This window comes from Podarcis raffonei, chromosome 5 (assembly GCF_027172205.1).
Source record: "Podarcis raffonei isolate rPodRaf1 chromosome 5, rPodRaf1.pri, whole genome shotgun sequence".
Classification (NCBI taxonomy): domain Eukaryota; kingdom Metazoa; phylum Chordata; class Lepidosauria; order Squamata; family Lacertidae; genus Podarcis; species Podarcis raffonei.
In genome coordinates this window covers 36888120-36915405 of record NC_070606.1, presented here as the reverse complement: position 1 = coordinate 36915405, position 27286 = coordinate 36888120, and the positions used below count along the sequence as shown (strand labels likewise).

The 27286-nt window shown below is 41.1% G+C and overlaps 1 protein-coding gene and 1 pseudogene across 2 annotated transcripts; both read right to left on the bottom strand.

The window, feature by feature from the left end:
* Window positions 1-157: 157 nt before the first annotated feature.
* On the bottom strand, window positions 158-12747 carry LOC128414001 (lipase member M-like). Of its 2 annotated transcripts, XM_053388642.1 has the most exons (9): window positions 12646-12747; window positions 12136-12253; window positions 11303-11501; window positions 10577-10686; window positions 9989-10125; window positions 9193-9339; window positions 2595-2666; window positions 1783-1848; window positions 158-543 (listed from the first exon to the last, which is right to left on the bottom strand). In XM_053388642.1, exons 1-9 carry the CDS (start codon window positions 12745-12747, stop codon window positions 310-312), a joined length of 1185 nt encoding a protein of 394 aa, XP_053244617.1. In that variant the 3' UTR covers window positions 158-309. The 2 variants fall into 2 exon arrangements, with proteins under 2 accessions (XP_053244617.1, XP_053244618.1); XM_053388643.1 differs by lacking the exon at window positions 9193-9339.
* A 6069-nt stretch (window positions 12748-18816) lies between these two features.
* LOC128414003 (lipase member M-like) lies at window positions 18817-26355 on the bottom strand (annotated as a pseudogene).
* Between the last annotated feature and the right edge of the window lie 931 nt (window positions 26356-27286).

The following is a 27286-nucleotide window of genomic DNA, read 5'->3' as shown; positions in this document are numbered from 1 at the left end:
CTAAAAAGGGCCTATGAGCACTGTGCTCAAAGGTTAAGAACCACTGATCTACAAGGAACAACAAGAAACATCTATGCTGTGGCTAAAAGATGAGGCCCTTGCAGAGAGAAGTATACTTTTGCAATGCAAAGTCAATGAATTCCACTACCAATTGTATCAATGCCAAAAGGTAGATTTTATTAGATGACGAGCAATAGGTAATAGAAACAAAAAGCAGTTAAGAAATTGACCATAAATACAAGTCATACAGACCCAATGCAATGTCTACAATCGCAGGGAATATAAGCAGTTAGTGACTTTCATAACATTTTATTTGTACTTCTGCATAAGATAGAATATATCAGGGTATAGTTTCTTTGGAGGATCCAGACCCCATAAAAAATCGCCATGCTGCCATTCAGGTATATGCTTATGGAAAACTAAATTAGAGATTCGAGGAAGCAACAGCTGGATGTCCTTTCTGTTTATTACAATATCATGTCCACCATACCACACAGCAGTTGGCACAACCATGTCTTCGATTTGATAGAATGGAGGAGTGGTCTGTGGATGAAAATATCAGAATGATTAAAATGGTCTTCATCTGCCAATCTTAGATTTTACCTGTTTTCTTAGCCGTCTGATGGTTCATATGCAGGACCATCAAAACTTTGGGATGTGTGACCTATGTTTCTGGAAAATGCTTCCTTGAGCATTAGTATCAGATTTTCTCCTCCATTGTATTAATGTCACGTATTAATTGTTTACTGTGCATTCTTGATTTATGTGTAGGACAACTGCTTGACTGGATTGAACATAGGATATACCAACATTGTGGGATGTACAATGACACTGAGGATCTGTATCAGGATTAATGGGCATGTCTGCTAAAGTGAGCAATAGTTCAGCTTGGCACATTTAGGCTCTGCACTTAATCATCTTTCAGGTAGCAGTGAGCAGGCTTTAGAAAGCTGCCCATATGACTTCAGTTTTGAAGTTCTCAGAATATTTCTTTCCTACTGCCATTGCATGGCTTCACAGCTGCTTCTACAAACAAGATAACTGTTTTGAAGCTATATATATATACATACACAAACACACACATGCTGAACATGTGCAGCCTTATATATTTAAAGCATTTCAAACATAGCACCACCATGACTATAGGAATAAAACTGCGTTTGCTTCTGCTGCTCTGAGGTTAAACATTTCTCCTTGGGAATAAGCAACATTCTGATGTAAGAAAAGGATAATATGATTTCAAAGTAAAAGAAAAGAAAAGAAAATCTCTAACCACATAAATGCCAGGGTGGTCACCCCGACTATAAAATCTTCGTTGGAATACTGCATGCTGGCCATGGTGCTGGAGTCAGGCTGGTTTGTGACTGCCAGTGCTATCTGGTGCTCTTTAGGTGATCATTTGGGCTGTGGAATCTGGGACCTCAGCCATGTGGTCCACGCATGGCTGCACAAGGAAAAGTGGGAAGCATCAAGGGTTTACCAGGAGATGGATGGGATCTAGGTTTACAATGTTGGTATCCATCTGTCTTGGGAGAGAATGGAGTGCGTTTCCAGGGGTGAAGTCCAATCACTGCACTAGCAGCACCAAAGTGACCTGGGCTACCCAGACAAAAAGACCACCATCTCGGCTGCACTGATGTGGTCCAAAGGAAGTAGAGCAATGCATTTGGCACCAGCTTGGCTGCAGAAGGTGCTGGAAGGAGGCATACAAGGCCCCACCCAACTGTCTCCGAATTTGTGCCTGGTTTACTCCTGAAACTTTACTTTTCTTTAACTCTTTACCGTATTGTATATAGCTTTGTTCTTACTGCCATAGTCAAAATATTTCAGTTCTCTTGATTTAGAAACCTATAAAATAAAGGGGAAAGTACAGAATTTTCAAATTTTTAATGCAGGCATCTTTATGACATACAGAAAGAACCCTGTCCCTAATCCCTGCAAAAATTGTGAAAACTTTTCTTTAAATAGATAGTTTTAATAGATCTGTTTTTTTCAAATACAATCTGTTTTTAGCAATATTTTGCATACTTTGCAAATTAATAAGTAAATGATATTGGAACCCTTGTACAATCATTTAAAAAATCAATCCTTAATGTATGCTATCCTAGTAATGGCCAAACTGTGTAAGCTAATGAGAAACTGCAATGTGCAAATTAAAACTTAACTATCACTTCAGATATAATGAATAAAAAATCACTTGATGTTTGAAGTTTAAGAACTACTCTTTAGGCAACAAAATTGAAAAGTTTCTCTTTATTTCTTCTTGTGCATGACCCTATTTAAGGATATTTACTTTTGCTTTCATTTGCATGTTATTATTGCCAATTTCTACATCTGTAGACACTTATATATCATATATCACATGTAACCAGGCAACTACACCAGCAATAACTCAGGGCAAAAAAGCTCCTGTGAGTGGTAGCTTGTCATATACCATTTATTGCTATATTGTTTTTCATTTACTGTAACTTTCCTGTCACCTTCTGTAAATTAAAAAAAGAAAACCCTTATATATTCACACACAACAAGCATTCATTTGTACATCAAATGAGCTCTGAATTTTGAAATAAGGAAAAATATGCATTAAAGCTCACCTGGGCCAAGTGGATTATGTTTTTTACAGAACCATAATCAGGAATAATTCCAAAATACGCATCTATTCGGGTCTGTGGGGGGAAATAAGTATGGAAATGTTTCTAAGAATTGAACTAGCAAAAAGATCACAAGCATTAGAGCAATACAATATCCAAATACCTTGAGAAATTGAAATGGATATTGCATAGGAAAACATGCATCTCAGGAAAGATGTGGTTGTGAGTTTCATATCGATTTGCATTTTTAAGAAATATATATATACTATTTTAAGCATCATTCCATGATCAATAAGTGCAGGACACCTTTGCCCAGCAGCGCTGTGGCCCACAGATTGCGGAAAAACTTTGCCTAGTATCTTGTTTGTGTAGTGGGCTCATGGGGAAAAACTGTCCCATGAGCCCTTGCAAAGAAGAGTGGAAAGCCTATATAAGGCTGCTGCGTATGATACTCAAGGCCAATTTGCGTGGACAGGCGGAGTCCCCAGATCCCCCGCGGTCCCCCCGTCATGCGGAATAACGACTCGAGACAACGTGCTATGGGATTAAATTGGCCACAACTTTATTGAATTTCAAATGTGGGTAGACCTTGGCTCAGGCATTGGGCGTTCTCCCTCCCCAGTCCCCAGCCGGGGATCTAGGGAGCATCAGGGTTTTTCAGTGTGTGTGGGGGGGATGGGCCGGCTCTGGAGAACATATGTTCAAGCAGAGACAGCCGCCCCCGTTACGCCGCCGCCGCAGGGGAGAGCAATGACAACCTTTCGGCGCACGGCCAAAGCCTCCCTTCAGAAACCCCTTTAACGGGGAACCCTGGTATCGCCGCCGCAAAGAGGAAGATGGACTAAAGGATTCCGCCCAAGGCCTGATACTGCCAAAGTTGTGACGTTTTGCTACGGGAAAGGCGAAACCTGCCAATGCAGGGAAATTCCTTTCCGGCCCTTTAACAGCGACCTTACGTAGCAGCGCCCGCATACCTGTGAAGAAAAGTTAACCTGCGAACCTGTGAAGAAAAGTTAACCTGCAAAATAAGGCATTAACTGAGGGTGGGTAGGGTGGGAGAAGCTCTGGAGCCAAGTGAGGATTCCCAGGTAAGATCCTCCCTCTATTGTGTGGGCAGGTAATCCCTCCCCTACCTGGACTGGTCTCCTTGGCAACGCTTCCCCCAGATGGGATTGGGCAAATGACTGAGGTAGGCGGAGACCTCCAGGTACCCCACCTGAGGGAAGGCAAGGCCAAGCCTAAGCTATTGGAGCCGCTCGAGATCCAGGGGCTGCACGCGTCCACGCAAAGGGCGCCCCCCGTTTTTAAGCGGGGAGCGGTCATTGCCATGAAAGCTTCCCACCCGCCCACACTGGGGTTAGAGCATTCACTAAGCAATTTGGGTCACTGGTTGAGAGGGCAAGGAAATAATCTTAAAAAACTCAACCTGATTGCCACTTGCTTTACCTCTGTGAAATTATGGCCTTCCTTTGTTAGGTGAAGAATGTTGTTTGTATGAGGGCATGAATGTCACTGGGCAGAATCAACACAGTATAAGGGGGGGGCGATAAGGGACCTGAGGTGATGATTGATCATGGCACCCACAAGCTTAGTGTTGGGGTATCTGCCCAGTAGGAATCTGCACCCTGGTCGCCCAGTGAGACCTTACTTGCCTAGCTTGCACCTCAGGAAGAATCTGAACCACACTGGCTGACTCTCATGTAACAGGTTTGCGGCGGTCCAAACGCAGCAGATCCATTCTATCAACACGGGGCTTGTGGAATATCCTGGGATCCAATGCCATGCCAACCCTTACCCTGTCTGCTGCTGTCTGATTTTATCCCATCACCATTGTACAATCTTGTTATTTTGCTGCAATCTATGGGTCACATAGTTCAGACATTATTATTTTTTTGTTGCTTGAGACCCATCTTGTGAATTTCTTGAAATTAAAAGATGGGCTATAAAGATTACAAATAAATAACAAGTTAAGTTGTAATGTCCTATTTTTCATCTGTTACAATTAAAGCTACAAGATCACTGTGTTCTGATGTATAGGAAGTGGCTGCTTTGTACAGCTCCAAACACTGCTAGATGTCAGGCACGGAGAGTCCTCCCCTCCCTTCGGGAACTTCACAGATAATAATTTATGAGCAGTTGATAGGTTTATAGTCCTTTAATTACAACATCATGTTGCAAGCACAAATATACAGCTCTCCGCAAGGAGGGCAGTTGGCTATTCTGAATCCTCCTTCCAGCTTCCACAGCATTCAAGGCACCAACGGGAAGTTCCTCCCCCTCTCTGCCTTCTTTGCTCTCTGATACGTTCAGACCTCCGAGTCCATGGGGGGGTCCCCCACACTCTCAATTGACGTCTTGACTAGCTGTCCCCTCCCTTCTGGTTCCCTTGTCATTATTTCATAACTGGGTAGCTCCTCCCTAAGCTGTTCGGCTTCTGTCTCTCTCTTTGCTTCTGAACACACTGTGGACAAGGGGAGTGACTCTTCCGCCTCCAGCTCTCCATCAGAGAAAAGCTGGTCTGCCATAGAATGCATCCCACAGTCCTCGTCTTCAGTCCATTCCCTGACTCTAGACTACAAGAGCAACTTGCAACCATGTTCTGCCTCCATGGACAGAGGCAATAAAGCTTCTGAATGCAAGTTGCTCTTGAGCTCAGGTCCTGCTTGAGGGTTTAGCCACCTGACTGGCTACTGTGAGAACAGGGCACTGGACTAGCTGGGCCATTGACCTGATCCAGCAGGTTCTTCTTAGGCTCTTAACTGCCCTCATCCCTGACCCTTCGACAGGCAAACTGAGATGAATGGGAGTTGGAATCTGACACCATCTGAAGGGCCACCAGTTTTCTACCCCGTGAGATATCAACACATAAAGAAAACAACAAAAGCCATATAGTTTATCCCTTCTGGAACTAAGAACCCCCTGGGGAGAGAGGGAACTTTCTTCTCTGAAGCTAAGATGACATGGACTTGAATTGACCAAATCTAGATTACTAGAGGAATGGCACCAAAGATAAAGAAAGTGGAAATCTGCCCTAAAACTTGCTCAGACCATAACGCTGTAAAGATGGAGATGAAGCAAATAACACTTGGTTCCTTTAGATGGAGGATGAATGACACTTTATTTAGAGATGAAGAAGTATATAAAAAGACCCAAAAAACTTTGAGAGACTATTTTGAAATAAATATGACTACTAATGTTGAAAAAAGAGTAATTTGGGATGCAAGTAAAGCTGTGATGAGAGGGTTCCTGATTGAACAGAATGCAATAAAAAAGAGAAGCCGAAACGAGAAAAAGGATAAAATTTTGGAAAAAATAAAAGAAGGAGAGAAAAAACTGAGAGTAAAGCCAAAGTCGCAGGAGATCTTGAAAGAAATAAAGCTATATCAAGTACAATATATGGAATTGATGAATCAGGAAATAGGATGGAAAATTAAACAAATGAGACAAAAGACATTTGAATCTGCGAACAAATGTGGGAAACTATTGGCTTGGCACTTGAAAAAAAGACAAAAATTAAATACCATTACAAACTTAGAAGTAGAAGGAAAAGACATACATAATCCAATTGAGATTAGAAATTGCTTCCAGAAGTACTTCAAACAATTATATGCACAGGGGCCACAGAATGAAATGAACATTGACCGATTTTTGAAGATAAATGGATTACAAAAAATTTCACAAGAAAGTAAACTAATGTTGAATTGCAAAATATCTGACCAGGAGATAGAAGGTGCCATTCAAAATATGCAATTAGGCAAGTCTCCAGGACCAGATGGGTTGAGTTCCAGTTACTACAGATCTTTGAAAGAGTGGTTATTACAACCTTTGGGGGAAGTCTGCAATGAAATTTTGGAAGGGAAAAGGGCACCAGAATCGTGGAAAGAGACCTATATTACACCAATACCAAAAATAGAGACTGAAAAGACTCAACTTAGGAACTACCGTCCCATATCCCTACTAAATGTGGATTACAAAATTTTTGCTGATATTTTGGCTAAGAGACTGAAAAAAGTATTGATGGAAGAGATTCACAAGGACCAAGTGGGCTTTCTACCAGGAAGACATCTATCTGATAACCTAAGGAATATAATTGACATTTTGGAAAAGCTAGAAGTGAATATAAACACTAAAGCAGTTCTGATATTTGTGGATGCGGAGAAAGCCTTTGACAATATTTCTTGGAGTTTTATGAAAAAGAACTTACAGGGTATGGGGGTAGGCCATGGCTTTGAGAATGGTATAGGTGCAATATATTCTGAACAAAAGGCCAAATTAATTGTAAATAATGTGGTTATGGAACAATTTAAGATAGAAAAAGGGACACGACAGGGATGCCCAATTTCCCCTTTGCTTTTTATATCGGTCCTGGAGGTCTTGCTGAATATGATCAGAAGGGACCGGATGGTTAAAGGTATACAGGTCGGAGCTAAACAGTATAAATTGAGAGCATTTGCAGATGACCTAGTTTTGACACTACAGGAGCCAGAATCTAGCACTAAAAGAGTTTTAGAATTAATTCAGGAATTTGGTCAGGTTGCAGGGTTCAAATTGAACAAGTTAAAAACTAAGGTTCTTGAGAAAAACTTAACACCGATTGAAAGAGAGAAGTTTCAGAATGAAACAGGACTGACTGTGGTTAAGAAAGTGAAATACCTGGGGATTAATATGACAGCTAAAAATGGGAATTTGTTTAAAGATAATTATGAAAAATGTTGGGCTGAAGTGAAAAAAGATTTAGAAATTTGGTCAAATTTGAAGCTTTCCTTGTTGGGTCGAATTGCAGCTATAAAGATGAATGTATTGCCTAGAATGTTGTTTTTGTTTCAAACATTGCAAATTTTGGACAAAATGGACTGTTTCAAGAAGTGGCAGAAAGACATTTCTAAATTTGACTGGCAGGGCAAGAAGCCTAGAATAAAATTTAAGATATTAACTGATGTAAAGGAAAGGGGTGGATTTGCCCTGCCAGACCTTAAACTTTACTATGAATCAGCAGCATTCTGCTGGCCGAAAGAGTGGCTGCTTCTTGAGAACACAGACATTTTGGATTTAGAAGGTTTCAATAATGTGTTTGGGTGGCACGCATATTTGTGGTACGACAAGGTTAAAGCACATAAGGCATTTAAAAACCATATTGTCAGGAAAGCATTGTTTAACGTTTGGATAAGATACAAGGATTTACTAGAAAATAAAACCCCAAGGTGGTTGTCACCAATGGAGGCTAAGGCTCAGAAAAAACTTAACATGGAGGCCAAATGGCCAAAATATTGGGAAATTTTGGAGCAAGAAGGGGACAGATTGAAATTACAGAGTTTTGAGAAATTAAAAGATAAAGTGCGAGACTGGCTTCATTACTATCAGATAATGGAAGCTTACAATTTGGATAAGAAAGTTGGCTTCCAGGTGGAAAAATCTAAATTGGAAACAGAACTGTTAGAACCCAAAACCAAGACTTTGTCAAAAATGTATAATTTGCTGTTGAAATGGAATAATCAGGATGAGATGGTTAAATCTGTTATGATTAAATGGGCACAAGACGTTGGACATAATATTATGTTTGCTGACTGGGAACAGTTATGGACCACAGGTATGAAGTTTACGGCATGTAATGCCTTAAGAGAGAATATTATGACCCCAGTCAAGCTTGCAAAAATCTATCATTTGCCCGATAACAAATGTTGGAAATGTAAAGAAAAGGAAGGTACATTCTTTCACCTCTGGTGGACGTGCCCTAAGATTAAGGCATTCTGGGAAATGATATATAATGAATTGAAAAAGGTATTTAAATATACCTTCTTGAAGAAACCAGAGGCCTTTCTCTTGGGCATGGTCGGCGAGTTGGTGTCAAAAAAGGATAGAACTTTCTTTATGTATGCTACAACAGCAGCAAGAATACTTATTGCAAAGTACTGGAAGACGCAAGATTTACCCACTCTGGAAGAATGGCAGATGAAGATGATTGACTGCATGGGATTGGCAGAAATGACGAGCAGAATCCGTGACCAGGGAGAAGAGTCGGCGGAAGAAGATTGGAAGAAATTTAAGGACTATTTACAAAAATATTGTAAAATTAAAGAATGTTGAATGATGTTGGATTGAAATTAAGGGGTTTCCAGCTGTAATGATTTGAGATAAGGATTTGCTGAGTAAATAATTTGAATTGGAATACAAGAAGGGGAGGTATGAGGAGGTCAGGGAAATATGTCATTGAAAATTAAGTATTGAGAACTGTATGTGTTTTTTTTTCTTTTTGCTTTTTTTCTTTATGTTTGTATAAAATTGGAAACTTAATAAATATCTTTATAAAAAAAAAATAGTTTATCCCTTCTGTAATATACCAGGGTCTCTTCCACAAAGATTCTTCTCCATTCTGGCTCAAACATGTACATACATGGTCACTCAGTTACACATTTAGGTCTCCAATGCTATACATGCATAACTTGAAGCATGTACTATTGAACTCCATCATGTTAGTTACTCAATATGCAATCCAAAGCATGGTTAATTTATCTTTAAATATTAGAATAAAATATATTGCTGTTGTGGGGACTGGAGTATGGTATTTTGCCAATATGTTTAGCAAAATAAAGAGTCAACATACCACGTTTAAGTTATTTGGATTGCGTCCGGAGCCAAGGAACATAAATTGGATGCAAATCTCGTCCATTACTGGATAGCTACAAAAATTGGCCATCAGTCTTTTCAATTTGTTACTTAAAAAGGCAAATTCTTTCTTCCCCCATATCAGCTGTAAAATTAAACACACAGAGAGATCTTGGTGATTCTCTTTAGAATTAATTTCCAAGCATTTAGAAATTAAATCCTCTTAATTAAACCAGGTATAGCATGATTCCCCCCACCAATGTATAAGCTTGAGGGTTGAACTGCCCATATCACTAAATTGATTATGCTAGAAGACTGCATTAACACACTCGGGAGTGCCCAACTTCGGCACGCACTACACTAATGATTCCTCTGCCCCCTGTCTCCATGCATCACCCCAGCCCCCTCTGGGAACCACCCAATATGGCCGTTTCCACAGTCTCCATGCTCCACATCCTGTTGGCTCCGCACTTCACCCACGACTGGACCAGGCCTGAACTCCAGAGGAAAGGCAGTGGGTGGGACAATGGAGCCAGTCACAACTGCAGCAGGCCCTGTGGGGCCTTTGAGAGAGTGTCTGGGCCTCCCAGGAGCCCCGTAGTGCCTGCTACAACTGTGTTGGACTGCTTCATGCCATCCCACTGCTGCAGGCCAAGGCAGGCAGCACGCAGAGGTGGCTAACCACCACAGCGGGCAGAGGTGGTCTCAGAGGCAGTGGGTGGCAGTGAGGACCCCAGTGGCCCATGGGTTTGGCGCCTATGAAGACACTACGAAAACCTATGAGAAATACCTACTTTCATTAATCCATCAGGAAGACTGAGAATTAGCACTGCAGGTCCACTGGTGCCCACAAATGTGTAGATAGGAGCCAAAGTCATGAAGAGCTTGACTTTCTGAGCAAGCTGTGGCCTGAGTGAAAAGGCAATTAAACCTGCCAAAGAGAAAGGATTCCAGAATTCAGCAGCTATTCCAGATAAACCAGAGTCAATATGCACACTCAGTCTTTGGGTCTCTCATACTGGGGAATGGTCTTATCCTAGTGGAAGAGCGCATTCATATGTGTTCAACCCAGGTGTCTCAAGGTAGAGCTGGGAAAGACCCAGGAAAGCTGATGCCAGTCAGTGTTGACAATGTTGAGCTACAGGAACCACCTGTTTGACTTGGTACTACAGCTCTCTATCTTCCTATATGCTTATCTGCAACCAGTTTGCAGACGCCTCAAAACCAATACCAAAAACAGCATTTCTGTCCCTGCTTGTTGTTCCTTCAATCTGAATTATTAGATTGGAACTATACCTGTGATGCGAATTTTGGATTGTAAGAAGGTTTTAAAATTAAGGGCTCAGGCAGTAAATGGATTCCATTCATTTCATATTACTTACCAAGTGTCCCACCCTGAGAGTAGCCGATAAAATACAATCCTTCTTGCTTAGTTTTCCGCAGGATAAAATTTATTGTTGCTGGAATATCATATATCGCAATTTCATGGAAGCTATAGAACATTACAGGGAAAAAATGCAGGTGAAGTTTTTCTCCCCTTAGCCTATTGTTGCATTAGTAGAGGTGTGTATGGACTCTGCCCCAAATAATGAGGTGAATTGGGATGATTTGGGCTGTGATCTCCCATTCCTAAAAGGGTTTGTGCCTTTAAAAGAATGTTAAGTGAGTTAAACGTATGGTCGTCCACCCACCGCTGCCCCATTGACATCTTTGTATTGCTCCAGGTGAACCCAGACCCAGGCAATCTAGAGCTTCATCTACACATTCCCAGCAAATCCCAAATTGGCCTGATTCAATTCAGGATCTAGGATTCATCCAGAGTGAATGCACAGTCCTAGCTATTATCCTTATCTATATCTCAGAGCTCCACAAATTCAGCCTGCATGAATATAGAGAAAGTCATGCATTTTGTCATGTTGATGTAGGCTCTAAAAATAACAAGAAAAGGAACCATAATCCACCATTTCCCATTTTTTTGAAGTCTTTCCAGGACTGAAGCACTTCTGACACAACAGAAGGAAAAAAGATATGTTGGTATCAGTTATAATTCAGAGACAGTAATTATTACAATTGTCTCAACTATCCAAGCTACAAGTTGTGCTTTATACCTGAAATTCCAAAATGCTTCTTGGTCAATTGACAGAGTCTTGTGTCTTCTAGACCAGCTGTTCCCTCTAGTATTTATTATCCAAACATCATAGCCAGCATCTGCTAGAGCAAATCCCAGGCTATTCTTGGGAGGATTTATAATCCAGGTCCTACCTTCACCCAAAACACCATGTACCAGTAAAACAACTGGCCTGGGACCTGGTGGGAGGGGAACAGAAACAAAATGGGCATTAGATAATATTGTTCTCAGTAGGAGTTTTTGTTAGCCACTTAATATAATAATACATATACTGCTTAATAGATCTCTAAGTAGTTTACAATATGCAAAAACCCAATACACATATAAGCATCCATCATTAAAATATCCAGCAAAACAATTCATTAAAATAATGCAGCAAGTAAAATAGGAAACTCAGATCAAGAACTCACAGTAATGCCTGTGTAGGCAAGTCATTCCTTTGATGTTCAAGAAAGATTCCAGAGCTTGCAAAGGGCTGTTAGAAAAGGAACTAATTCTAGATCAAGTTGAACATGACCAAAAAGGAACTAATTCCAGTTCACATTTGTCCACTTACAAAATGAACTGTTTCATGTTCAGTTCAGATTTTAGTTCAAATTATCCCCGACAAATTTTTAACAGCATTCAGAATGTTACAAGCTGCTGTGCTGATGTATAAAATATAGGCAAATAATCATTAAAACACACGCAGTTGGATGTGACTTATTTTCTGCAACAATTAGGAACTTTAAGTTTAAGAACTTCTAGGCTATGCTGAATCCTTTCAGTACACTTCCTTAAAAAAAACACCAACCAGTTACATTCCAGAATTACCTGTCTTCCCAGAACTGTGCATTCCATAAGGAATTCTGTTTGCTTGCAAGTAGTAGCCATCCTCTGTCAAAATCTCATGCTCTTCACTGGGGTATCCCCAATATTGAATGATTTCATTCTGCAAGAATAAAGAAAGGCTTGGCAGACTGAGACTTCTATTCTAAATCTAGATGTGCTACAGGGGATTTTAGTTACAATGGTGCTGAGGAGAAGAGAAAAAAGTTCCAGATTCTGCCTTTATCCCCTGCTGGCTGTAATGAACAAAAGCAGAGGAGGTGCAATCAATACACTATGTATTAATCATTAAACAAAATATGTCATTTGGCCTTGGAGTCAGCTAAATCCATCCATTCCAATCTATCAAGCCCTCTTTGGAGTAACTCAGGCAGGCTTGGAAATGCTTCTGTGAAAAGCAAATGCTTTGGAATATCACTTAAAAGAAATATGTACAAATTATTTTGTCCTAGCAATAGCCTGTTGTTTTCAAATGCATCTGAACAAGCAACTCACAATAGTCATGAATTCTTGGGGATTCAAGTGCCGTTTCCTTAGGAATTCTTCTGACTCGATTGTCTGTTGGATTAAACATGCCACTGCCAAAAACAGCCACATTCTTGAGGTGGTTCGGACAGGTAATGGTCCCAGTTTGCGCCTCATGAGTAAGGATTTTCCCACTGTATGTGAGTTGCTTCATATCACTCCAAGCTCCAAGTTGCTTCAGAGCATGATTAAGGTACTGGCTCATACCTGGCTGTAAATTATAGGGCATCTCCCACTGAATATGGAGAATCTCTTGCTGAGCTTTTGTTCGGTGGAAGGATTACTTGAACAAAGTTGCCCAACTTACTGGAGGCTGAAGGAGCAACACAGTCTGAATAACAGGAATGTAAACAGGTATACACTTTAAGAAAATACCATCTTGTGGCAAAATAAGGTCATGACAAGAGAAGATAGGTGTGGAAAGCAATAAAGATATTTTTGAAGGTATACTACCAACTGTTGGAGGAAAAGGGATATGACAGATGGTGAAGGCTCGTGGCAGACAAGCGTCACTGCCAGCTGAAGGTGATTTCAGTGAGATTTTGATGTGAATTCATTTATCTTTAGAACAAAATTCTTTAGCATTGGCTGAGTTATTGAAGAACATTAAGGATTGTACCAGTGACATTAAAGATTTGGCTAAAAGGACAACACCATTGGAAGGGTCAGTTTAAAAACTTTCTGAAGGGAGCCAAGATACCAAAAAAGAAGAAGAAGTGTATAGTAGAAGTTCAAGGTCAGGTGTCAGCTCTGCAAGCTGAGAAATAAACCTTAGAGGACAAGATTGCAGTCTCGGAGATATATATATATATATATATATATATATATATATATATATATATATATATATATATATATATTTGAGATTTAGAGGTATACTGGAGCTTTGGGAGGAAGATTTTAAAAAAAGATTGGCAAAGGAATTGGCATCTTTTTCACAACTACAACCAGAGATAATGGAAAATTCAATAGACAGAGCTTATATAATTACTGGTCAATCATCATATCTGAAAGCTAAGAAACTCCCAGGGGACTTTTTGGTACAATTTTCTTCAAGAGCAATGAGAGATAAAAAATTGCAAACTCATTTTCAAAACAATCTGAGCATAGAAGATCAAAGGATTATAATTCTTAAGGAAATCCCAAATAAAAGAAAGGAATACAGATTTTTGGTTGAGGCATTATAGAAACAGAAGATGCCATTTAGATGGGAATACCCAGAGGGACTGAGTTCCACTTACAAAGTTGAAAGTCATAGATGTACAGATCTGCAAAGAGTACAAGATTTCTGGGAGGGGGGAAAAGTGGAGGTAATAGAAGTATAACAACAAGACGAGTTGGAGGAATAACAGTGAGACACAAAGGAATCACACAGTTATATGAGAAACGAACTTTATAAGGATTATAAATGAATCTGATCCAGAACAATTATGAGGTTGTGTAGAGTAAGATTAAGCAAGACAAAGAAAGATGGAATAGGATGAGACTCTCCTTTCTGAGCAGTGGTATAGGGACGCGGGTGGCGCTGTGGGTTAAAGCCTCAGCGCCTAGGACTTGCCGATCGAAAGGTCGGCGGTTCGAATCCCCGCGGCGGGGTGCGCTCCCGTTGCTCGGTCCCAGCGCCTGCCAACCTAGCAGTTCGAAAGCACCCCCTGGTGCAAATAGATAAATAGGGACCGCTTACTAGCGGGAAGGTAAACGGCGTTCCGTGTGCTGCGCTGGCTCGCCAGATGCACCTTGTCACGCTGGCCACGTGACCCGGAAGTGTCTCCGGACAGCGCTGGCCCCCCGGCCTATAGAGTGAGATGGGCGCACAACCCTAGAGTCTGGCAAGACTGGCCCGTACGGGCAGGGGTACCTTTACCTTTATAGATGAATATTTCAGACAATTCCGGTGAGCTGCTTTAAACAATGGCAAAGAGAGATAGTTACATTTATCCGGCAAGGGAAAAGTCAAGGATTAAATATAAAATTTTAATAGATGTAAAAGAAAGAGGCGGATTCTCACTGCCAGATCTAAAATATACTATGAAACAGCGTGTATTAGTTGATTAAAGAAATGGCTATTACTAAAGAATACAAGAGTGTTTGATTTAGAAGGATAAGGGAATAGTTTTGGGTGGCGTGCTTACCTATGGTATGACAAGGGATTTTCTGAATCATTGCGTAAGGAGAAGTTTATATGGTGTTTTGAGCTATGAAGCTTCTTGACATGTTTTGGGAGCGCGGAAGTAAGATGGCCCCTACTGAAGGCTTGGTTGCCAAGGTAGCTGGGGTTAAAGTGGGATAGTTGAGACCAAATGTCTTGGGGCACCCCAAGGAAATTGATACCAGTGGGGAGTCATGCATCTTTACATACTATGACCTATAACCTTTCTTGCTGTATGTAGAAGGATGTTTTTAAGTTTTATGTCTCTTTGTGTGCTGTGTTTGAAACTGCTATATAAGCTTTGTTCTAATGTGACTTGTGGCAGTCTTTTCTAACCAGCACTTCTGCTGGTTAGTGAGGTTGTCCTGTTGCACTAGCTTTAATAAACTGGATCTGTTGAGCTTGCTGTTGGTGATAACAATTATTTCCAATTGTTCCAATTGTTCAAGAGCCTTTGGGGTTTTTTAAGGTAAATGGCGTATACAGGTAATAAGAGTGCTGCAGCTGATTCTTCTTCTGAAACATCCTAAGGAACATATACTTAATACTTTCTATGTTATAACATAGACAGTCCTATGCCTTGGTTTCTGAATCTTAATCAGAGAAGGTCTGCAACCTGTGCTAATTGTTCCTAGGCCACATTTCCTGTGATCCCTGACAGTTGGCTATGCTGGCTGGGGCTGATGTCCAACAAGTGGTGGGAACCAGGTTGCTCATCCCCGGACGTGTCCTGGGCTGTGCCTGAAACCAGAACCCAAATGTGAACCACTTTCCAGCTGTTACTGTGACTTGGAAGAGAACACTTCTGGTTGGATTGGTGGATTGGTGAGATTAGTATGACCACAAAGTTGGAAAAAAGCACCCTACTTCTGGCGCTTCCATGGGTGCAAAGCTCAGGAGTTGCTGGAAGAAATGGTGTACATTCTCCTACCTCTGGCATCATGATCTCTTTGTCAGGACAATGATCCACAGCAGGGTTCTTGATCTGGGGACCATTGACCCCTAGGCTTCCATGTGTGAACTTCAGGGGGCCCATAAACCAGGTACCAAAAATTATTTCAACCAATGAAACCAACGTTGCTCAGAATGATGCTCCTTCCTTCTACCTCATAGTCCTCAGACTCCTCCTGCCATCTACGGTGGCTTCTAAGGAAATCCCTTTGTATCTGTTTAGCTTTCTGCTTTGAGACCCAAAGGCCACGCCTGGGGGAAGGAGGGTACTTCCGGGTTGGCGCCATTGTTTAATGGCGGATTCCCTCCGAGCTCCGGAGGGAATCGGCTCCGTAGCGTCTGGGTCTGGCCGCTGCGGCGAAGTGGAGACCCTTAAAATCACAGGCGCGGATGCCTGTGAACACAGAGACTCGGCGGGCACCATTTGCGCCCCCCCAATCCGCGACGGAGCCTTTTTAAAGGCTTCGGAACGGAGGCAGGGTGAGGCGTGGTGCTGAGAGTACTCCCTCGCCTACGGAGTGAAGCCGCAAGCCATTGACAGAGAGCGCCAACTTCTTCCAAGATCGATTGGACTCTAAAACATCAACCCGTGAGTAATACGGAGATTGGAACTTTAAAAAAAATTTTAATTTTGGATTTGGAACGAGCGGGAAGGGGCTAAAAAGGAAGTCCACCCCCCCCCTCTTTGTAAACAATTTAAAGCAAAGGACTGGGCAGCTAAGGTCGAGAGAATCTGTTTCTTGTTTTTCAATAAAAGATCCTGACTTCACGGTTTTGACATTATAAGAAGATTTACTGGAGGATAAAAAGAATTTTGGGAGCTGAAATTTCACACCCCCCCCTAGACCCGGGAACGTCCTATGAGAAAGCCTGTTGCATTGAAGATTTTGACAGCTGTCAAGTGAGCTGTTAGTCAGCTAGTTGTCAGCTGGAAAAAGAGAACATTGTTTCTGCTGTTTTTGCTGGTTTATTCGGTATAACTTGTTGAAAATAAGGAGGGCTGATACAAAATAACTGGACTTTTGGTTTTGAGCTGAAAGGAACATTAAGGAACTAAAATCCCCCTAGAGGGGTAATAAGGACACTACATCACAAAAATGGCTGGAGTATGTAAAATCCAAGCAGAATTGGACAGAGCACTTGTTCTCTTGGGAAACTTGCACGATGAATACAATGCTTTGTCTACAGAGGTATCACTACTACACTGGACAGTAAACAACAGTTTTGAGCCTGATAAGGACTTGAAACAGGAAGCCTATTCAACTGAACAAATAAATGAAACTGAAAGTGTAGATACGATGGAGCAATATGTTGTTTTTGAAGAAAATGAAGGAGGAGCTGGAGGTTTGCAGGAATCAAAGGAGAGTTACAATATGAGGCCTGACATGATGATAAAAAAGGACAATAAAAATTGGATGCGGAAAGCCTGGTCTGAATGGGAGTCTGGAAAATGGAGAGATCCCCTTTGGAGGAGATCTGAAGACCTGAGGATTACAAATTTGTTGAAGGTGAAAGCTGGAGCTTTGGGGACATCTGGATCTGAAAGAAATTTGAAACAAGAGTTGGAGCACCCCATAGGCTTTGCTTTTAAGTATGGAGGACTGGCTGGAAGCAACATGGACTCTGTTGGGCCGGAGCCCCTCCGAGACTTGGGGCTTAACATCAAGGACTATCAAAGAGACCGGCAGAAAGGAACTGAGAGAGATATAAGGGCCTCGGACGTGAGATCTCCAGGCTAAATAAATAACATAAAGACTGATGGATATTGGTTGGGGACTGGAACCGGGAAAAGGGTGGGTGGAGGTTGGGAATCCAAAGGGTACATAAGGATAATTTGCTTTTTTTATTTTGTTAGTGGTAAGGAAATTGGGTAAATCGTGGAAGGGAAATTTTGGTCGACTTTAGGAAAAAGGTTTAAGAATAATTAATGAGGTATAAGTATTGATGTGTAATTTTAATAAGGTAAAATTGGTTTTTTCTTTTTAAATTAATTGAAAATAAGGCTGTTAAAAATAAATTGAGGAATTGGAAAAAAGAAGTAAAGTAAAATAATAGTATGTTAGAACAAATGTTTAAGCTAAGGTGAAGAAATAAGTTAAGGACTTGCTGAATTGACAATTTAAATTGGAATACAAGAAGGGGAGGTGTGAGGAGGTCTGAGAAATAAGGTTAAGGATAATAAGTATCAGAAACTTTATGTGTTTTTTCTATTTTTTGTTTAGTTTTGAATATTATGTATTTTTGTGTTTTGTTTTGTTTTGTTTGTTTCTTGTTTTTGTTTGTTGTGTGTTTCTTGAAAATACCAATAAATATTTAATAATAAAAAAAAGGAGGGGGCTCTAGTATACTCTCCAGAGACACCATGCCACTTGCCTGCTGTACGGTTTCTAATACATCTGATCCCTGTCTCTGTTCAGGGCTGGAGCACCTGCTATCTCACTCCTTCATCACCCATTATTTCCAAGCTCCTTTCTTCTTCTGGGGTGTGTTCAGTTTCAGATCACCATGGTCTTGGTTTCATACTCCTTTCCTCTTCTCCCTCTCTGTAAGCCACTTACACTGGCAGTTCCCACCACTCCTCCTCATCTGCCAAGTCCCTGACAGTGGCCCATCTAGTTCATCATCCTGTTCTGACAGTGGCCAAACAGATGCCTGTGGGATGCATGTAGAAATCTTATCTTATTTCCTTCTTGTGCCATAGAAAATTGTCTTTGTGAGAAGAATTCTTCAAGGGGGAGTCATTTCTTCCATCAGATTCTCAAAAGGGCCTATGATCCCCTCTGCTCAAAGGTTAAGACCTCTAATCTACAAGGATCTCTGTCAAATGAGAACAGGTAATATCTATTTTGTGACTAAAAGATGAGGCCTTTGCAGAGAGAAATGTGCTTTTGCAATGCATGATCAAGCAATTCAGTTAACAAATTGATCATATATACATGTTATACAGACGTATTGCAGCATCTACAGTCACATGGAATTAGGGCTGGCATATTTCCAACAGTGAAAATCCACATTCACATAGATAGCTAAGGTATTTTTAAGGAAAATTGCCAAAAATGACACCTCCAACATGGGTTGTCATAAGTCCTAATGGAATATATGCAGTATATATGACTTTTGTAACATTTTATTTGTACTTCAGCATCAGCTTAAATATATCAGGGAATAGTTTCTTTGGAGCATCCAAACCCCATGGAAAATCGGCATGCTGCCATTCAGGAATATACTTGTGGTTCGAGGACCCGACCCCCGCGAAGTGAAATGAAGACACAAGGACAAGTGATATAAGGTTGATGGGCTAGAAAAGGCCACAACTTTATTGATTACAGCAATGAAAAGGTATTGGCTTAGGCATTGGATCGAAACAAGTGGGTTTATTCACCAGTAGGTGGAGCCTGTTGATGCTAATCCAACTATAGGCTCACCCCTGCTGTCACCGAGGGTCGTGCCATGGCCTCCCGCCAAGCAGGCATCGGACAGAATACACGACCGCCAGATTCCTTTAACGGAATACCCCTACAAATTGAAGGCATAGGCGATGGCCACACCTAGCACTTCGACACACAACACATTATTCCAATGCCTAACCTACCCACCAATACCACAAAAGTTGTGACGATTGCTACGAGGTAGGCGAAAAAACCAAAAAGCCTAATGCCAAATGGAAAAACTCCTACCAGGCCCCCCGGGCAACCAGGGCGACCAACCTAAGGTCCATAGCAAGGCCAATGACCTAAGCCCTAACTAAAAGGGAGTGGAAAGCTCACGGTGTCGGCACAGCAGGGCCCATGCCCGGTAAAGGACACTAGGAGGTACCTCTACCTCAGACCGCCCGGCCCGGGTCCGTTTCTGGTCCACGAAGATGGGTCACCCTTGTTGAGGCACCAATTCACCAGAGTGCTTCGCAAGGCTATTGAGGCTTGTGGTCTATCCTCCCAGGAGTACGCTGCGCACTCCTTTAGAATTGGCGCCGCAACCACGGCTGCGCACCTGGGGTTACCGGCAGACAGGATCAAAGAGATGGGCCGGTGGAAATCCAATGCTTATAAGTCTTATATTCGCTAGTATGCGACCTGCCGCTTTACCCTACTTACCCGCCTTTTCTTTCTGTCTTTTACCCCCAGTTATGCTCAGAAGAAGCGTGTGGATTTGCAGCCACAGTATAGTTCATTGGGCCCGCGTACGAGCGGTGAGCTGCGGTCTTGCATCCAATCTTGGCCTTCCACATGGTGTTTGAGTTTCCTGTGACTTGCGATGGGACGCTGATGAAGAATGAGGCCAGGGAGAGGCTGGCACTGCAGCAAAAGGCTGCTGAACACGGCACCTGGTTGGGTGGCCATCGGGGGGGCGTGAGTGCCAGCCAGGTGAGCTGGAGGCAGGGGCAACGCCCCCTGCTGGGCGGTGCTCGGGCTCCCGCCCACAACCACTCCCCTCTCTTTCAGGGAGGAGAGTCTTTATGGAAAACCAAATTAGAGATTCGAGGAAGCAACAGCTGAATGTCCTTTCTGTTTTCTATAATATCATGTCCACCATACCACACAGCAGTTGGCACAACCATGTCTTCGATTTCATAGATTGGAGGAGTGGTCTGTGGATGAAAATATCAGAATGATTAAAATGGGTTTCATCAACCAATCTGATGGTTCATATGCAGTGTCATCAAAATTATGGGGAAATGATTCCTTGAGCATTCGTTTCAACTTTTCTTTCCTAACGTATTAACGAATCTGTCATAAATTTGTGCAGGGTTTATTCCTAAACCTTTTCTTCATCTTTTTTTGTGACCCATTAAGTTCAATGAGAGTTAATCCTAAATAAATATGCAGCTTTAACACATTGAAATCTATGACAAATCCCAGTCACAATAACCCTTATAATTACCGTGTTGTATATAGCTTTGTTCTTACTGCCATAGTCAAAATATTTCAGTTCTTTTGATTTAAAAACCTATAAAAGAAGGGAGAAAGTACTGAATTTTCAAATTTTTAATGCTGATATATTTATAAAGTACACATAGATTAAAAATTGGCAATATGAATTGTCAGAACCCTGTCCCCAATGCCTACATAATAATAATAATAATAATAATAATAATAATAATAATAATAATAAATGTGGTATGGTAAAGGTAGAAAAGGTAAAGGACCCCTGGATGGTTAAGTCCAGTCAAAGGTGACTATGGGGTTGTGGCACTCATCTCGCTTTCAGGCCAAGGGAGCCAGCGTTTGTCCACAGACAGTTTTCTGGGTCATGTGGCCAGGATGACTAAACTGCTACTGGTGCACTGAGGACCGTGACGAGTGCCAGAGCGCACGAAAACGCCGTTTACCTTCCTGCCACTGAGGTACCTCTTTATCTACTTCCATTGGCAAATATGGCATAATATGATTATATAGTCAACAAAGATCCTGCTATAAATTTCAAGCAATCAAAATATAAATTAACTCTTTTGTCGTGAATTTCTTTGTACACATAAAGAGCACAACCAATCAAGGCAGTCTATGATGGATTACTAGATTGTTTTCACAAATTTGTGTGTGGTTTCGTAAGAATATATTATTGTTTTATCTGGAAACATTTTCATATTTATCTGGTTTTTTAAAAAATACAATCTGTTTTTACCAATATTTTGCATACATCACAAATGAATAAGAAAATGATATTGGAACTTGTATAAAATAATTTCAAAAATCAATCCTTAATGTTCACTATCCTAGTAATAGCCAAACTGTGTAAGGTAATGAGAAATTGCAGTGTGCAAATTCAAATTAATGATCAAATCAAATATAATGAATAAAAAATCACTTTAGGTTTGAAGTTTAAGAACTACTCTTTAGACAACGAAATAGAAAAGTTTCTCTTTATTTCTTCTTGTGCATGACCCTATTTAAGGATATTTACTTTTGCTTTCATTTGCATGTTATTATTGCCAATTTCTACATCTGTAGACACTTATATATCATATATCACATGTAACCGGGCAACTACACCAGCAATAACTCAGGGCAAAAAAGCTCCTGTGAGTGGTAGCTTGTCATATACCATTTATTGCTATATTGTTTTTCATTTACTGTAACTTTCCTGTCACCTTCTGTAAATTAAAAAAAGAAAACCCTTATATATTCACGCACAACAAGCATTCATTTGTACATCAAATGAGCTCTGAATTTTGAAATAAGGAAAAATATGCATTAAACCCCACCTGGACCAAGTGGATCATGTTTTTTACAGAAGTAAAATCTGGAAGAATTCCAGTATACACATCTGCTCGACTCTGGATTCGAGGAAAATAATAAGAATATAAATATCTTTTAGAATCATCTCTGATTATACTGAGGAAGGAGAGAGATGAATTGCACTATAAAAACATCACCAGCATCAGAGCAATACAACATACATATATCTTGAGAAAGGGAAAGGGATATTACATAGGAAAACATCTATCTCAGGAAAGATGTGATTGTGAGTTTCCTCCTCCTCTTCTTCCTACTCTTCACTGTTCTGTTCTGTTCTGTTCTGTTTTGTTCTGTTCTACTTCTGTTTGTATGAGGGTAGAAATGGAATTCAGAAGGGTCAACACAATATAGGGGGTGTCCTGAGGGAATAATTAACCACAGCCACCTGCAAGCTCAGTGTTAGGTATCAGCCTGGTAGGAATCTGCACCATGGTTGCCCAGTGAGGCCTTGTTTGTTGGGCTTTCACCCCAGCAAAGTTAAACATGGGCTGACTCCAACCAAACAGGTTTGGGGTGGTCCAAACCCAGCAGACCCATTCCATCAATATGGGGCTTGTGCAATGATGAACTGATACTGGGACCCAAGGCCATTCCAACTCTTACCCTGTCTGCTGCTGTCAATAAAAATTTGGCTTGATTTTATACCATCACCATTGTACAGTCTTGTTATTTTACTGCACTCAAAACAAGAAAAACCAGAGAGAACAACAAAAACCATATAGTTTATCCATTAGGTAATGTACTAGGGTCTCTTCCACAAAGATTCTTCTCAATTCCTCTCAATTCTAGCTGCAACATATACAGACCTGGTCAATCAATTGCACATTTAAGGCTCCAATCCTATACATGCATAACCTTGAAGCATGTACTATTGAACTCCATCATATTAGTTACTCAATAGTCATGCTTTAGATTGCATGGTTAATTTATCTTTATCTATTAGAATAAAATATATTGCTGTTTTGTCAATATATTTAGCAACATACCATGTTTAAGTTATTTAGATTGCATCCAGCGATTAGGAAAATACCTTGGATACAAAATTGATCTATTACAGGATAACTGCACAGCTTGGCATTCAGTTTTTTCAGTTTATTATTAAGAACTACAAATTCTTTCATCCCCCATATGAGCTGTAAAATAAACACACAGAGAGATCTTGGTGAGTCTCTTTAGGATTAATTTCCTAAGGAAGTACCAGTTATTCATGCAAGACCCAAGGCAGTGATTCAACTTAAAGATTTTATTGAGGCTTCGGCAACAAACTGGGTAAAACATGGAAATGGGTCTGATTTATAATTTATATACACTTCTGCTCCCCCCGCCCCCTAGTGCATGATTGCCAGGCAGTGAATCACAATGCAGACCTCAAACGTCTGGCCTGCATGGTGATGCAGACTCAAGCTCAGAGCAGGAGACACCAAGGAACATACATAACATCTTGCACGACCCCCCCCCCCAAGCTTGAGAAATGAAGTGCCCATATCACTGAGCTGATTATACACACAAGAAAAACCTATGAGAAATACCGACTCTGATAAATCCATCAGGAAGAATGAAAAATAGCACAATAGGTCCACTGGTGTCCACAAATGTGTAGGAAGGAGCCAAAGCCATGAAGAGCTTGACTTTCTGAGCAACCTGTGGCCTGAGTGAAAAGGCAATTAAACCTGCCAAAGAGAAAGAATTCCAGAATTCAGCAGCTTTTCCAGATATACCAGAGCCAATATGCACACTCAGTCTTTGGGTCTCTCATACTGGGGAATGGTCTTATCCTAGTGGAAGAGCACATTCATGTGTGCTCAATCCAGGTGTCTCAAGGTAGGGCTGAGAAAGACTCCCATCGGATACCCAGGAAAGCTGTTGCCAGTAAGTGTTGACAATGCTGAGCTGGAGGGACCAACTGTCTGACTTGGTACTACACCTCTCTATCTTCCCATATACTTGTCTGCCACTAGTTTGGAGAGGCCTCAAAACCAGAGACCTCAAAACCAACACCAAAAAACAGCACTTCAGTTGCTGCTTGTTCTTTCAGTCTGAATTATTAGATCGGAACTGTATCTGTGATGTGAATTTTGGATTGTAAGAAGGTTTTAAAATTAAGGGCTCAGGCAGTAAATGGATTCCATTCATTTCATATTACTTACCAAGTGTCCCACCCTGAGACACGCTGAGAAAATACAACCCTTCTTGCTTGGTTTTCTGCAGGATGAAATTTATTGTTGCTGGAATATCATATATCACAATTTCATGGAAGCTGTAAGACATTACACGAACAAAATGCAAGTGAAGTTTTCTCCCCTTAGCCTCATGTTGCATTAGTAGCGCACACTATTAGAGGTGTGTATGGATTGTGCCCCAAATAATGAGGTGAATTAGGGTGATTTGGGCTGTGATCTCCCATTCCTAAAAGGGTTTGTGCCTTTAAAGAGAATGTTAAGTGAGTTAAAGGTGTGGTTGTCCACCCACCACTGCCCCATTGACATCTTTGTATTGCTCCAGGTGAACCCAGACCCAGGCAATCTAGAACTTCATCTACACATTCCCAGCAAATCCCAGATTGGCCCGATTCAGTTCAGCATCTAGGATTCATCCAGAGTGAATGCACAGTCCTAGTTATTATCCTTAGCTACACCTCAGAGCTCCACAAATTCAGCCTGCATGAATATAAAGTCATGCATTTTGTCATGTTGATGTAGGCTCTAAAAATAATAAGAAAAGGAACCATAATCCACCATGTCTCATCTTTTGGAAGTCTTTCCAGGACTGAAGCACTTCTGACTCAACAGAAGGAAAAAAGATATGTTGGTATCAGTTATACTGCAGAGACAGTAATTATTACAATTATCTCAACTATCCAAGCTACAAGTTGTGCTTTATACCTGAAATTCCAAAATTCTTCTTGGTCAATTGACAGAGTCTTGTGTCTTCTAGACCAGCTGGTCCCTCTAGTATTTATTATCCAAACATCATAGCCAGCATCTGCTAGAGCAAATCCTAGGCTATTGTTGGGAAGATTTGCAATCCAGATCCTACCTTCACTCAAAACACCATGTACCAGTAAAACAACTGGCCTGGGACCTGGGGGAAAACAAGAAAAAGGGCATTAGATAATATTGTAGACAATTTACCTTTTAGATAATTTCTGTTCACTTCATTAACATTGTGCATTGTGATGATCTTCTCTAGTCCAGAATAGATACAATTATGTATATGACAGAGATAATTGCTTCTAACTAGGTGATGTGCCATGGCTGTCCCACCTTTCGGCACTATTTAACAATAGTTTGGCTGGCCCTATTTATATGCAGAATGAGGCAGTTGCTTCAGGTAGCAGAGGATTTGGAGTGGGAAGTCGGAAGACAGAGCTTCATAATTACCATGTTACATGCCCTGCTGTTTCCAGCCCTTATATCCTAAGATAAATTAATGATGTTGTCCCTTGGCTTATCTGAATGGCTTCTGTACATGGAATGGATTGGAGAGGGCTCCAATCCACCAAGCAGCGAAATGTCTTGATGGCAACTACTGTCAAGTGTAGTTAAAAGATTTTTGAACTAATTTAGTGAACTTCACTTAACTGAGCTAGTTAATTATGAGATTTTAAGCAAATATTTGTTTTCTCCGGGCTATGTGCATTCCTATAAAAATTACCTGTCTTCCCAGAACTGTGCATTCCATAAGGAATTCTGTTGCTTGCAAGTAGTAGCCATCCTCTGTCAGGATTTCATGCTCTTCACTGGGGTATCCCCAATATTGGATTATTTCATTCTGCAAGAACAAAGAAATTCTCAGCAAATTGAGACCTTTATTCTAAATCTAGATGTTCTACATGGGATTTTAGGTACAATGGTGATGAGGAGAAGAGAAAAAAGTTCCGGATCCTACCTTCCTCCCCTGCTGGCTGTAATGAACAGAAGCAACCAGGAGGAGCTATCGGCAAACAATGTTTTAAGCATTAAACAGAAACTGTCATTTGGCCTTGGGGTCTGCTAAATTCATCCATTATAATCCATCAAGCCTCTTTGGGGTAACTCAGGCAGGCCTGGAAATCCTTCTGTGAAAAGCAAATGCTTTGGAATATCACTTAAAAGAAATATGTACAAATTATTTTTTTTCTATCAATAGCCTGTTGTTTTCAAATGCATCATAAAAGCAACTCACAATAGTCATGAATTCTTGGGGATTCAAGTGCCGTTTCCTTAGGAATTCTTCTGACTCTGTTGTCTGTTGGTTTAAGCACACCACTACCCAAAACAGCCACATCGCTGGCCTGTGTAAAACAATATCTGTTGCTTCAAACTCCTTAGCAAAGATTGGAAGCCTTTCTTAAAATAGTTCTTTTAAAAGATCTGTGATTTTCTTCCAGTCAGGAACACAATGGAGGTGGTTTTGGCACCTCTCAGGTAACAGTAAGAACTTGCTTTCACAACTTCGTGGTGAGTTCTGGCCCCTATTTTCCTTGCAAAAAAAGCACTATGAGAAAGGCTCACAGAACTTAAACTCACAGTTGTACACGGAAGTGCACGTTAACTCTGCGTCCAGGGCTGCTGTATACCAGCTCTGTTTGCTACACCAGCTGAAACACAACCTGGCTGTGCACTGTCTCTCCAGAGTGGTAAATGCTCTGCTTATCTCCCGCTTGGACTACTGGTATGGCTCTACGTGGGGTACTTTTGAAGATGACTCAGAAATGATAACTAATCCAGAATCCAGCAGCCAGATTGGTAATTAGGAAAAGCCACCACGACCATATAAAAGCAGTCCTACAGAATCTACCCTGACTCCCAGTACATTTCTGAGTACAATTCAAAGTGTTCGTGCTGGTCTTTAAAGCCCTAAACAGATTCAGCCATTGCTGGGAGAAGTGTAGTTACAAGGAACCAGTATAAGGCTTGTATATAAGTATACATTTATTCAGTTTGTTATTCCCCCATGGTTGCATCAGTTCTTTGCCCGCAGATTTTGTGCAAGTAGCCTTAATTTCTGGATGTGTAACTCTGTTAAATGCAAGCTATTAAAATGTAAGACCAAAGTATGTCACCAAAAAAGAAATGAAAAAGATAAATGGAGGGGACTTCCGGTGGAGCGCGAGCCCGACACAAGCGAGGGATTTCCCCGGGAGGGAAACCCCAGCTATTTCGGCCAAAAAAGGGGGGTTTTTTGGGCGTAAAACCCCCCCGTCAAACCTCTGGAGGGGGTCCAGAGATCCAGGTTCCCGGCGGTGCCTGAAAGCTGCTCGTCCGGCCGTCAGGTAGCCTCCGAAAAGGAGGTG

Excerpts from the sequence above, each read along its gene's own strand:
- LOC128414001 (XM_053388642.1), bottom strand. The coding sequence starts at position 12,747 with ATGTGGCTGTTTTTGGCAGTGGCATGTTTAATCCAACAGACAATCGAG. Across the intron at positions 10,126-10,576 it reads CTCTCAGGGTGGGACACTTG|GTTTAATTGCCTTTTCACTC; the intron begins GTAAGTAATATG and ends TCTCTTTGGCAG. Across the intron at positions 2,667-9,192 it reads ATCCAAATAACTTAAACGTG|ACCCGAATAGATGCGTATTT; the intron begins GTATGTTGACTC and ends TTCCCCCCACAG.